This window comes from Nannospalax galili, unplaced genomic scaffold (genome assembly GCF_000622305.1).
Source record: "Nannospalax galili isolate Female #2095 unplaced genomic scaffold, S.galili_v1.0 scaffold101, whole genome shotgun sequence".
In the NCBI taxonomy this organism is placed as follows: domain Eukaryota; kingdom Metazoa; phylum Chordata; class Mammalia; order Rodentia; family Spalacidae; genus Nannospalax; species Nannospalax galili.
Genome location: NW_008345700.1, coordinates 2,361,173 through 2,374,979, shown reverse-complemented (window position 1 = coordinate 2,374,979; position 13,807 = coordinate 2,361,173). Strand labels below are relative to the sequence as shown.

General features: G+C 49.6%; 1 protein-coding gene across 5 annotated transcripts in view; it reads right to left on the bottom strand.

The window, feature by feature from the left end:
• Rgs12 (regulator of G protein signaling 12) overlaps positions 1-13,807 on the bottom strand; it is a 132,513-nt gene that overhangs the window by 33,064 nt on the left and 85,642 nt on the right. For all 5 annotated transcript variants that reach the window (XM_008841873.3, XM_029567660.1, XM_029567661.1 and 2 more), the window contains one exon: positions 12,342-12,363. In XM_008841873.3, the coding sequence (XP_008840095.2) occupies positions 12,342-12,363 (22 nt within the window). The remainder of the gene's footprint in view (positions 1-12,341; positions 12,364-13,807) is intronic.

Sequence of the window (13,807 nt, the reverse complement as noted above, 5' to 3'; positions counted from 1 at the left end):
CTCCAGGAACACAGGCAGCCCTTGCCTAGAGTCTGATATCTCCCCAGCAGCACTCCGAGGGCTGCCTCTTCTCTCCTTTGGGCCCCATGTGCAGATCTATGAGGCCTCAGCGTCTCAGATGCATAGAGCAGGTGAGACGGGTTCTACTAGAGAGGCCAGCCCTTCCCTCCAGCTTCCCCTAAAATTGAACACAAAAGCGTAAGGAGAGAGCGGTGGGTACAGAGGTGTGCGGAGTGGGTGTGGAGGTGCTAACCCTGGTTGTCATGCAGCTCTACTAGGTGCTCCTTCTTCAGCTTAGTTCCCTTGCCAGCAGGGCAGACCCAGGCCCAGATGGGAGTCTGTGTGTTGCTCCTGATGGTGGGCAGGGCCCTCTGCCTTCTGTAACAGGATGGTAAGGAGGGTGAGCCGGTTAGTCCGGCTCTGAGCCGAGTAGGATGAGTAGTGCTGACTTCACAGGGACTAGCTGTCCACTCCTCACTGCAGAGCCACTCACCTTCCCGTAAAGCCTTGGTAATAACTATGTACTGGCTTCACAGGGAAACTGTGGCAAACAGTGCCAGGCACACAGTAGGTATTCAGTAACATCAATGAACTGCTGGTCATGTTAGTCCTGAACTCCAGGTTAAAAGGTACACAACTCTAACTGTATATTTGTCACAATTCATACAGTATTTTTTTTTTTCTTTAAAATCTTAAACCTGAGTCTAAAACCTTTGCTGGCCATTATCTAAAATCCTGGTCCTGTCCCCTTCCCCTCAGAAATGGCAGGTCATTTCGGGAAGACCCTTTCTTTCTGATGACCTTCATCAGTTCCGAAGGTCAGGGCTGGCCCGGTGCTCTGCTTTGGGTTTGGAGGAGATGTTACCAACTGTGAGTCATGATTTAAGCCTCTTCCTTTCCAGTTGTAACGTTTCTTTCTCATCTTTTAGTCTTGGCTAGACCTGCCATGCAACACTGAGTAGCTGCTGGGATGTGGGCGTCCTTGTGACCTCTGGCTCAATAGAAGCTCCTCTCATGCCTGACTTAAAGCAAACCAAGCAAGTCCTTGACTTCATCAGCTGCCACCTTGGTGCGAATCACTTGGCTTTGCCTTTGCACTAGCTCACAGATCTGCTCGTGTAATCTTTACCCTGAAAGCAAAGCTCCGAGAAAACAGAGACTTGGTTTGTTCACAATGCACCCCAGTGTCCATAAGTTTTCAGGACAAAGCAGAAGGTCAAGCAGATATGAGCAGAGACTTGGAAGAAAGGGCTCCCCTGTCGCGCCGTTCTTGCATCCCTTAGTGAGCCACGCTCCTTGCTGGTGAAATCGATTTGACAGTATTTATTTGGGAATTTTCCGTATCTGTCCGGAGGTGAAGCCAGCAGCCATTTTCTGGTGCTGTTCCTGTCCAGCTTAACCTCTGGATATGTCAGCCTTGCCACGTGACTTTAATGGCTTCTCTCCCATTTAGCAAATAGGTTAGGCTCAAAATACCCACTGCCCCTCCACACAGGACGATTACTCATGCCTTCTGCTCTGATCAAGCCCAGCCATGGTGTGACATGTGCCCATCCAGAACCGTGATTCAGACATGTCACCCCAAGGCGCACAGTGTCCCATACAGAACTGCTCCAACAGCTTGGCTCTGGATGGAAAAAACTGAGGACAAAGATAAAATCAGTTGCAGTGAACATGTAAGAAATGAACTTTTGCTTTGTTTTAAAGCTATGGGGCCTGCAGGTTGTTATTGAGGCATTACTCAGCCTTCACTGATACACCTATAAACTAGCTTGAATATGGTGCCTCATAGGGAATGGATCTTTGGCTTCTAAGTCATGTTAGCTTAGTTTCTACTTCTGCTTAGCCACCTTTGATAGTCTGTATTTTCCTAGAAGATACTCAGTTGATCTGGTAATAAAATGTATTCGTACACAGTTGCTCACAGAACTCTGCCTGCAGCTGGGGCCTGTGTCACTTTTGTGCTGCCTCTGCCTCTTCCCTCTTTCTAGAGATACTTGGTGAAGACTCATCATTTTGCACAGTAGCAGTAGCAGCAGTAGCAGTAGTAGCAGTAGTAGTAGTAGTAGCAGTAGTAGTAGTAGTATTTGGGGCTCAATTATCATTAATTTGTTTTTCCCTTGTTACTTCCTCAGCTACATTTGCATTCATTCTGGTTTCCTCCACCCTGTGTTGAATGTTTATGACCTACACTTTAAAACTTTTTTCTAGTATTTGCATTTAATGCTTCAATTTTTCTCTGAAAACCACTTTAGCTATATTCTACTGATGTGGATATGCATTAGTACAACTTTAAAACAATTTTAAGTTGTGCTAGAATTTGTTTGAGTTTGTTCCTTGGCCCATACTGATTTAGGTATGGGTTTAAACTTCTTAATGAAGGGATCTTTTTCATTATATTTTTGTGACTGATGTCTACTTAATTATACTGAGGTCAGTACAGAATCTGTATGCTATAATTGGTAACTACATTTGGCAAAAGTCCCACATGCCTTGAAAACAGCATGTTCTCTCCTGGGCTTAACGTGCGCCTATCTGCCAGGTGTCATTTCTGCATTTTGTCACTGGAATGCACTGGAACCTACTTGTTTGGTTTTGAGACAGGGTCTCCCTGTAGCCCCAGCTGGCCTGGAGCTCTCTTTGTAGACCAGACTGGCCTCCGCCTCCACAGAGATCTACCTGCCTCTGCCTCCTGAGTGCTGGGATTGAAGGTGTGCACCCCCTACTATTTTTTATCTACTTGATCTCTCAGGTTCTGACAAAGGCACCTGTGGTAAAGCCTGCGTCCTACTCACACACGTGCCGCACACACCTGGTGCTCACTCTCCTCTCTGTGGTGTTTACTATTCGAGGGGACCATCTGTCTGAACATCACTACTTGGTCTTCTTACAGCTGCCTGTCATCTTCTCTCATTAGTATCTTCAGGCTTCTTACGCTGCTTTGTGATAAAATTGGATTTCTGACAATCCAGACCGCCCTGTGTCCTTTGATCTCTCCTGAGAACTTGTCATCTCCTTCAGTCCTGTCTTAACTCTTTTCTTATCCAGTTCCTCCAGGCAATTGTTTCTTCCTGCTTCCTCATCCCCTCAACCTTTAGTACTTAACTCTGGGGGAAGGGCCCAAGACCTGTAGGGACCAAGAAGTAAGTGGCTACAAGTGAAGGTCACAAAGGTACAATCACGGTCACCCCAGAAAGCCAACTGCCTCATGCCAGGGGCTGCAGCTTGTAGTAACACGTCCTTGTACAGATTCCAGAAGTGTAAGATCTCAATCAGCTCAGGCACAGGCAACGATAACTCAGAAAGGTACCAGTGACTTCAAAACTGGCTCCACACTGTATAAGGACCACACAGCACTGAGAACAATACAAGAGATTCCCAAAGAAGACAAGGGCCACAACGCCAGAAAGACATCCAGGTGCACCACAGAGTGAAGTCCCATCCAGTGACAGACCAGAGTGGCTAACAAAGTGGATACACGGGCCAAAACAGACCCACCGCTATACAACCGCCTTACTATGTGACAGGGAAGAAGGACAGACTTCAATAAATGGAGCCGGGACAACTGGAGAACACATGAAAAAAATGGCTGTTACCCTCCTCCCTCCCCAAAAGCCACACAAAAAATTCAATCCAGGTTTAAATGTGAACAGTAAAACAGCAACAGTTTCACCTTCGTGTCTTAGGGGGGCAAAGAAGCGACAGAGTAGACAAAAGACTGCACTAGGAGAACGCTGCTGGACTCCTGTGAGACCTTGTGGTCATCAGAAAACAGCACTGGGGGGCTGGAGAGATGGCTCAGTGGTTAAGAGCACTGGCTGCTCTTACAGAGGACCCGGGTTCGAGTCTCAGCACTCACACAGCAGCTAACACCCATCCTAACTCCAGTTCCAGGGAGCATCCAACACTCGCTTCTGACCTCCGCAGGCATTGCATGACATGAGTGCACTTACACACATGCAAGCAATACACTCGTACACATAAAATAAAAACAAATATTTAAAAATAAAGTATTTTTTAAAAAAAGAAAACTGCAGTCAGAATAGGCAGGTGCACTCAGAAGGGCTAGTCTGCACCCTTCATAAAGCCTGCCTGTTACACCTTCTCTCAGTTAATTATCTACAGAAACCCAACACAAATAAAATTCATGATACAAGCTTATTGAAATACATCCATTCGACCCAAGAATCCACTCCTGAATTTCTACTTTTCTTACCCTACTAATCAATCAGCAAGAAAGGCAAACAACAAGGAAAATCAACAAGCACAAGCTCCTTTCTATCTTTGGCAGTCCCTGGGCTGAAAGCCAGGGCCTCGAGGTTGCCCGTCCGGCGCTCTCACTGAGCTACACCTGTCCAAGCAAAAATCTCGACTGAGTATTTTCCAAAAAACATTCCAATGGCCCCAAACACCCACAAACGTGCTCAACTCACTTATCATCAGAGGACTATAAACCCAAATCAGAATGCAGTGTTCATATACACACCTGAGCGCCTGCGACAGGACAGCCAGGAGGGCAAATCCTCACATGGCTGCTGGCGTGCACACTGCAAAACTGCTCTAGACAGCGGGCATTACTTACCACACATGCCTCTGGCTGGCCGATCACAGCAAAATGCATGCAGCTGTGCATTCAAAGACCCGCACAGGCATGTCTTCAGTGCCTTTGTGACAGCTGGAAGTCTAAACCAGCTCAGAAGCTGACACCAGAGGCAAGGGCAGAAAGTGGTCATTTAGCAACAGTGCAGGACATGGGGGCCAGAGTGAAAGGGAACTGACACAGGGCACACAAGCTCAATGGAAGGGGCCAGGGACACGACAGCACGTACTGCTGCATCAGTCAAAGTGAGCACGGAACCCAGGTGTCAGCAGGCAGGGCTTGGTCCTCCTCGGGCCCCTAGCAATGTTCTCTCTCATCTGGCTACTAGTAGAGCAAGAATGTCCCTCTTGTATTTACTGATGTTTGTGTACTGTTCAGTGTATGAGTTATTCTTCAAAAAAAATTTTCATTACTTGAAAAACAGTTGTGACAAAAACTCACCTAAAATGTTTGTAACAAGTAATGTCATGAAATGTGAGAGGCACCATTAGAGGAATTCCTAGGACACACACTTTTGTCTAATGGAGTAAGTTCTCCAACTGGGCATTTGCTGTGGGCAATCCTTCCCAGATGTTACTGATCTGTTAAATCTGACCACTCAAATGGGCCAAGATTCAGTTTGGGGAAGGGTAGATTTGTCTCCAGAAGAAAAAGGGACTGTTCTGTGTTGGGTACAAATGGCCTGTGTATGCCCAGGCTAAGGGTGGCGATAATGAGGTAGGGACTGACTGAGTGTTCTTTGGTTTTAGTAGATGACAATGGTAGGGTAGAGACACCAGCCAGAGGGAAGGTGGCAGGGCAGTATGGCCTGGGGATCAGGCGGAAGCTCAGGGGATGGTGACCATGAGAAAAAGCACCTCCTCCCCAAGCAGCTGTTCTCCAGTGTGTTTTAAAGATTACTGGCGTCAATCACTGTAGTTCCATTAATGTCAACTAACCTGAAAGGATGCATTTCTAAAGGCAGGAAAGCCATAAATTAGGTCAGGAATCCCAGAATTGAAAACTTGTTTTAAAACTGTACATAAATGCCTTCCTTCCCACAGGATGTGGCAAATGGTCCCAGAGATCTGCTGTTTGTAAGTGGGCTTCACAGGTTGGCCCCACTGCCTCCTGCTAAAGACTCACCCACAAACCCATGCCACTTGACCAGTGGTGCTGACCCCAACTATCCCACAGCACAGTGGGCATGGATCTTTCTGACCAGCCTTGAGGTCTCATGGGTCCTGCCCTGAGTATCTGGGTCCCAACTGCAGAGAGGGGCCACACAGCACCCATGGCACCACTACTGGGCTATGGTAAGGGCTGGATACATTGTGCCAGAAGCATCTGCAGTGTCGCGTGTCCACAGCCTCCCCTTAGTACCATGCTCCACAGTGCTCCACAGGCCCAGAGCTCAAGAGGCTCACCACCCCAAATTTCCTGGAGTGGACAGAAGGGCATTTGCAGGAGGAAACTCACGCTGCTTCCTAGGACAATGACCAGGGCACCTCCCAACACAAGCAGGCAGGGTATCACTGGGACAGTGACAGCTCGGAAGACAGGTTCTGGTATGTTCAAGGCTGTGCTTTAGTACTCTGCTCTGGCTTCTCGTGACCCAGTGACTTTAAAAGGTTAAGAAAGTAACAAGAATGGGTGGGTAGGCAGGGTTTGCTGGGTTCCTGAGTGAGGTATCAGTCCTGAATGAATGGGGAGCTGATTGCCCCCATTCCTGGAATGTGTGGGGTACAGATTCCCAGGCACGCTGGGAGTAAGACCCAACGCTTCCTGGTTTCACTGGCAGCCTTCATCCTATGGCGGTGGGAATCCTGGGAAGCTCTTCGTATTGAGCTTGGATTTCATTCTGAGCTTCCCTATATCACATTCCATAGCCAGAATGGTACTACAGGGTGTTTGGTCATGATGGGCTGGCTGGGACCAGAACCCTGCTGCTACTCAGCACTAGAAATATAAACAAAATGTGTACTCAATGATCCTTGGAAGTTAGACCCGTCACCATGAAACTGTCACACCTGATGGGAAAGCCATCAAGGGCAGGGGGGGGTATACTCTGGGATTGCCCCATCTGCCAGGAGGTACCTTGGGGACTCCTGCTGAGAAAGGTCCCCACAGGTGACAGTTCACTGAGTTGAAGAGACAGATTTGACTGGGGAAGGCCAAGGGACTAGGTTGTATGCAGTGCCAGAGATAGTTGGTGGAGAGGGAGCTTCCAGACTGCCTTGGGTCCCACTGGCTGTGCATGGTCAGAGAGAGGTTCCAGGAGGTTACAGAGGATAGCCTGGAGCTATAGGCTGAAGGTGCTAGTACTTGCACATAGCTGGGAAAGTTCCAGATCCAACTACACCCAGGAAAACACCCTGGTTACCAAAGACAGGAGCGGTACTACAGAAGGCTAGAGTAACTAACTCTGGGGTAACAGCATTCCATGTTCAGCCACATCTCTCAGCAACACTCCCAGCATGTGCCGCCCTGGTCCAGAGATCCATCGCCTTGTCCTGTCATCACAGACTTGTTGCACTCTGTCATTCCTTCCTCCCCATGTTTGTATTTATAGTTTTCTCTTACTAACCAGTTCTCTAGCCAAAGTACCCAAGGGGCTAAGGGTCAGGGCAGAGGGGACCGCATCCCAACACAGCTCTTTAGCAAAGTATAACAGAAGAGAATATGAATCTCAAGCTTAGAACACAAAAGTTTTTGCAAGTGAACACACTATGTCGCCTCCTCCCAGATGGAGTGGCAGGACAGGAGCCGGGGACAGGACGGGAGCCGGGGGCAGGATGGGAGCCGGGGGCAGGACGGGAGCGGGGGGCAGGACGGGAGCCGGGGGCAGGACGGGAGCCGGGGACAGGACGGGAGCCGGGGGCAGGACGGGAGCCGGGGGCAGGACGGGAGCCGGGGGCAGGACGGGAGCCGGGAGCCCCTGGGCGTCAACTCTCTGACTCTACCTAGGTCACAGAGCCAGGCGCACACTGCTTCCCTGCTGCACAAACCCGGACCTCTGTTTCACTGCATTTTGATCTCCAACACGCTAACCAACAAATTCCTCTGGAGAGGGGAGGGTGCATAGCTGTTCCAGGTGGGGCCTCTGAAGACAAGAGGGGGACCAAGGGGACCCCTGCTGCCACTATTGGGCACTAGAATCAAGTTCTAAAGCAACACACCCAAGGTTAACACACGTAGACAAGGAGAAGGAAGGAGGGAAGGAGGGATGGAGGGATGGAGGGATGGAGGGAGGGAGTCACTGACTTTATTACTTCTGAACTTTGCTTTAAAAAAAAAATTCACAGCATAGTTACTAATAAAAACTCCCTCCAAATGTCTTGTAAACTAGAAAGGAATGAGTGTGCTGAGAGATGTCTTGGCAGAAACCAAGCCTGCCTACTTCTTCAACATTCTACAGTCTGACTGGCATTTGAGCTTTAAGTCCAAAAGAATGTGAACGGTCAAGCCAAGTAAAAAGGTTCTGGTCCAAATGCCAGCTCTCACCCAAATTAACATTGTGTTTCTGCTAGTTAGTGAGCTCTTTTGAAAAGTGTCCAATTAGGTTAGGGAAAATGTGAGGGTGCCAAGTAGTGCTGAATCATACCCAATGGGCTCCATTGGGTGCTTCACACTCCGGTCTTTCCTAAATTTACAGAATAAAGATTCACCTGCCAAGAATCTTCACAGTTGTAATGCTCTGTATGCTAAAGGTGAACACAACTGAACTCTAAATCCCTGTAGCAACAATAGCCCTTCACCACTAAGCAGCATCCATGCCAGCTCACCAGGCCTGTGACGGGGCTGCTATAGTCACCCCATAGAGCAACTGAGAGGAGGCTGGCAGACTAGAGCAAAGACAAATCACCAGACAGGAAGTGGAGACGGCCCGTGTGAGTACAACTCTGGACAGACCCCCAAATCTTTACCCCACAGCCTGGGGTAAGGTTGAATGTTCAAGAAGTTCCGGAGAGTGTGGAGGGAGGGGACAGGAGGACCTGGTCATTTCAAGAACATCCAAATGTAAGGCTGTTTTTCTTGGTTGTTTGAAGAGAGATATTGGGATGGGAGCAGGCCTCCCCGTCTCAGAACTGTCAATTATAGAAACCAAAGCTTAACATAGAACAGAAGTGCTGAGAGCGCCTGGCCTCCTGGGAGGATTTGGCTTCCCTTAGAGGGATGAGAAGCTGGAGAGACAGCTCAGTGATTAAAAGCAGTGGCAGCTCTTGCAGAGGACCTGGGCTCCCAGCACCCACATGACAGCTAACAACCATCTGTAACTCCAGTTTCAGGGATCTGATGTCCTCTTCTGGTCTCCACAGGCATCGCATATACAACATGCAGCCAACATACGCATGCAGGCACGCACACGCATGCACGCAGGCACGCGTGCACAGAGGGATGTTGACCAGCAGACTTGGTCAAGTTCCCAAGCACCTAGTAGGGGTCACAAGGGACAGACAGAAGGAACAAAAGGGCCTGGCCATTCGCAGTGGGCATGCTAGACTTTGTCAGGGTTGCTCAAGTCTTCAGAGCAAAGCCCGAGGGGTAGCCTAGTACCCAGTCCAGTACCCAGCCCAGTGTCTAATCTAACCCAATCCATAACCCAGCCCAGCCCAGCCTACAGCCTAGAGCCCAGCCCAATACCCAGCCCAGCCCAGTGTCCAGCATCCAGCACAGCAGGCTGATGGCGGCGCCAAGTCTCATATTCTCTTTCCTCACATTCTACTGAAAATCCCATCACAAAGTCCACCCAACAGACCTGCACACAATGGCCACACAGCCAAGGGAAACACTGATTCTCCTGTCCACACTGCACATGAGCAGAGGGTGGGAGTGGAGAACATACTTGTGCTGCACTTCAGGTGAAACAACAGGCAGGGTCTGTGTAGCCTAAGACCCAGCAGTCAACCTGAGGAGGTCGGCGAAGGCAGAATCTGAGTGCCTTCTGGGGTTGGGCCAGAAGAGGGCGCTCCAGACAGCGTCACCCACCTTCCATTCAGCCAGGCATTTCTCCATCTGTGCACAAGGGCTACCATTTGCTTGGTTGGTATTTGAGAGCATTCACCTCTGAAAACACTTTGAAAGTCACATTCTAACCCACGTCTTCCAATGCTTGGGCCAGTGTCACTGAAGACCACAAAGATCCAGTCATCCACTCAACAAGCATTTCTGGTGCCAGCCACTGTCAGAGTGCTAACAGGAAGAGCATGAGCTGAGAGAGGTGGAGCACCTCTGGAACTCAGGGTGAGCCCAGCACAGATAAACTCAGAGGCGAGCCCAGCACAGACGTGGAGCACCTCTGGAACTCAGAGGTGAGCCCAGCACAGATGTGGAGCACCTCTGGAACTCAGAGGCGAGCCCAGCACAGACGTGGAGCACCTCTGGAACTCAGAGGCGAGCCCAGCACAGACGTAGAGCACTACAAGAACTCAGAGGTGAGCTCAGCACAGACCTGGAGCACCTCTGGAACTCAGAGGTAAGGCATCATAGTTGCAGAGTGAAAGCCAAGCCTGCAGCTTTCTGTGGGGATCTCACATTTGCATCTCTCTCCAGCTCCCTCTCCCTCTCCCTCCTTCCTTGGGGTGGGATAGAGCCCTGGGGCACATGCATGCTACTAAGGGCCCTAACCATGAGCTCTAATCCCAGTCCTTACATTTATACTTCTTTAACCTTCCAGTTGACCTCATGTTTCTGTTTGGACAATTTCCCAGAAAGTAGATCACTAGGAAGTCTGTAACTGCTAAGATATTCCTTCTCTAAGCAGAATCTGCTGTCCCAGGGCTAATTTTCCCTCCACAAAGGCCAACATACAGGCTGTGACACAGTGGTGACCTTCAGTCCTCTACTTCTGAGTAAGTAAAAAGCACTTTCCTGACCAAGATCACAAACAGCACTGTCCAACCTCTATAAACAGCCAGGGAACCGCGTGCTAGGAACATATACAGGACTATAAAAATATCTCCATGTGGAAACATCTGAGGTTCCACCCAGCCCCTCTCCACAGGCACCTGGGCATATTGTGGGGGACCAGGGAAAAGCCCCTAGTACCTTGAGGAGATAGAGGGCCTTGGTCGGTGCCTGGTCAGCAGGGTGAGGGACAGGGGCCTTGACTGGTATCTCGACTGAGTCTTGACTCACACTGCCTCAGTCTCCCTACCTGTAACAGTGACAAATAGCATGATCATCTGGAATTAACACATTGATTGAACCAAACAGCCTTTTCGTTTAACTCTTATAATAAAAAATAGAAACTAAAAGTAGAAGAATTATGAAAGTGCAAAAAGTTAACTACATAAAATACATCTGGCTATCTGGCACAGTTGCTGAAATTCCCTGCCTCCTGCCAGACCCTCCTTTATGTGGGAACTGGGCCCAGCCCTATGGCCCTGGCGTCTGAAGTAGAGGAGGAAGGGGTGGGGGCGGAAAGCCCCCAGAGGAGGGGAATCACCTGGCAGGACACTACTTCCTCAGAAGACACTGTTGAGGCTGGGAGCCAAGGGCTTCCCACCCTTGGAGCCTCTGGAAGCTTCTGAAACCTATGCTGGCACACTTGACCAGATTCCCAGAGCTTGTCCCCAGCTCCTTACAACAGAAAAGAACTTTGCAGGCGGTAGATAAAAACTATTATATATGCCTAAACTGATAAATTCAGAAACCTCTCAAGTTTATAAATTTCTCACAAGAAGAAATGTCCTCTACCAGAAAAGAGAAGTCAGAACCAACACTGTAAAGCTTTATTTTTAGCCTGGGCTTGGCTGCGTGTCCTGTTTCTTTTGTTTCGTTGAGGAAGTTTTTCCCATTCTCTGTTTAAGACTCATTAAGTGACATGATCATTATTACACATAACATAGGAAATATAATTCCTTTTATTCTAAAATCTATGCCTAGAACACTTGCACTCCAGGCTCCCTACAGTCTGGATTCTGGCTTAAGTGGGTGTGTAATTCAAGATGTACCTCCCCTCGATTCCCACGGAGGGACTCCAGCAGAGCCACCTGGGCCTCCATCCTTCCTAATTCCAGAGGCTCTACCTGCAGAGACACACACTGGCCCTTTCTAAGGCCAAAAACTGAGGTGGGCAACTGTGATGAGAGTCAATAGAAGGTTCCAGAAAGCAGCACTAAATTCTCTACAACTTATAGAGAGAACACTGCAAGCAATGAGAAATCTCTAGATGGAATTTTCCCAACAGTTGTGGACAGTGTTAAAAATCATTGACTGAAAACCAGAGATCACATCAGAGACATGGAGTGAAGCTCTGCTGGGATTCCCTCATCAGCTCCATTGGAAGGACCTTTGCACACAGTTATTTAAAGACAGAAGGAAAGCCTTACTCTGCCTCCCACCCTCTCAGTTCATGGACTATGCTTTTCTTAAGAAAGAAACTTCCAGAATTGCTCAAATTCGGCAAGATCTTTGAAGTCTTAACCTGCTTGTCTGGAGCTGGTTGTACAAGGGATCAGAAAGCATGTTTTTGCTTGTAGCTCACAGGCGTGCGGGAACGTGCACTGTAGCCCAGCACACCGCCTGTGCCGGGCCACCACAGTTCTATTGCCCTGCCAGTCAAACCCCGCCAGTCGAACCCAGGCCCAGCCACCAGGAAAGCTCCCCCAGATCAACTCCAACTAGACCCTCCCACAGGGAAAGGCAGGAAAAACATCTTTACTGAGTGCATCAAATGGAAAACAAGAGTTTCACAACTTGAAAATGGCATTAAAAATAAAAATAATAAAATATATATACATAAGAAATTATGACTTACCACCATCTGACACAGTTGCAGACTGAAAAAAAAGAGAGAGAGACATGAGTTAATTACACCTCATGACAACTCAGCGAACAGTGCTTTGCTTCATCCAGTCCATCTGAGAACACGACCCAAGGTCCTGGGAGGCTCCCAGCTACCCAGGTAGGTGCCGAGGGAAGGAGACGGTGAGTCAAGCCTTGGGGCTCCAGCTCCGCCCCAGCTGGTGACTCCCTGCAAGAGGAAGTTGCCTCATTTTCACTAGAAAAGAACAGATCCCAGCATGTCTGACATCACAGACTCATTACCAGCCTCAGTGATAACAGCTTGACTGAGACTGTCGGCTCTGGAAGGACACTGCAGTGAGGGAAGGGGCTGGTCAGCACCAGTCACTGTCGGCTCAGGCTCGTGCGTCTACCCAGCGTCCCCTCTACCCCAGGGTAAGCCCTGAGCCCTGAGAGTACAGGAATACCAGTTGAAGCAGGCAGGAGGAGTACCCCCCACCTTGGGGTAGGAGAGTAGCTACCACAGGCTCTAGGAGAGGCCTCAATGAGGGGCTAGGAAGAGTTAGGGGCTGGAGAGCTGAGAACTATTGGGTAGGAAGGCTGGCCGGCCAGGACTCTTCTGAGGGAACACTGCCTGGGCTCTTCTGGGTGGTGCTTGCTGTTGGTCAAGTGGCTGGTGAGTGGCCCAGCATAGGGCCCAGAAGGAAGAGGAATCAGGAAAAGGAGGCAGGGGCAGCAGATGGCCCCACTGAGGAGTGGAGCATGAAGCGGCCAGCATGGCCCTGGCTGGGGTCCTCAGAGCTGCCGTCCAAGGTGCAGGCAGCCAGAGGGCAGGTAACCAGGCAGTATGTGAGCAGAGCCTGGCTCATCAAATCTAGGTCTCCCTAGGCAGGTTTTAAAAGCCCTCTGACCAAAATCTAGCTAGGTGGGGTCCTACGGACATGCCAGTGGGAGGTAACCAAGCAAAAGGAGCCAAAAGAATGGGAGCTCCCAGGACCCATGGCCATGAGGCACCATCTACTCTCCCCGGGGAAGCCAGAGCACAAAATGCAGTCTCCACACTCTACAGCCTGGATTTTTGTACTTCCGGCTTGACTCTAAACCCCACCTCCAGGCCTACCTGGCAGCCAGTCATCCCTCTCTATCCATAAGCACTGCTTCTGAGGAGTCCTTCCATTCCCTGCTATGACTCTTGCTGCAAGGCTCAGAAGGTCCACCTTGGTGGCCAGCCTCCTCCCTTGACTAAGAGGCTGTCCTGGCATGTGGAGGGAAGCCACTTCTGATAGTGCCTACTCCAACCCATCATGGGGTCTGGACCCATAAAAATCCAGATCCAGCTGGGCGTGGTGGCACACACCTTTAATCCCAGCACTTGGGAGGCAAAGGCAGGCGGATCTCTGTGAGTTCAAGGCCAGCCTGGTCTACATAGTGAGTTCCAGGACAGCTGGGGCTACAGGGAGACCCTGTCTCAAAAAGACC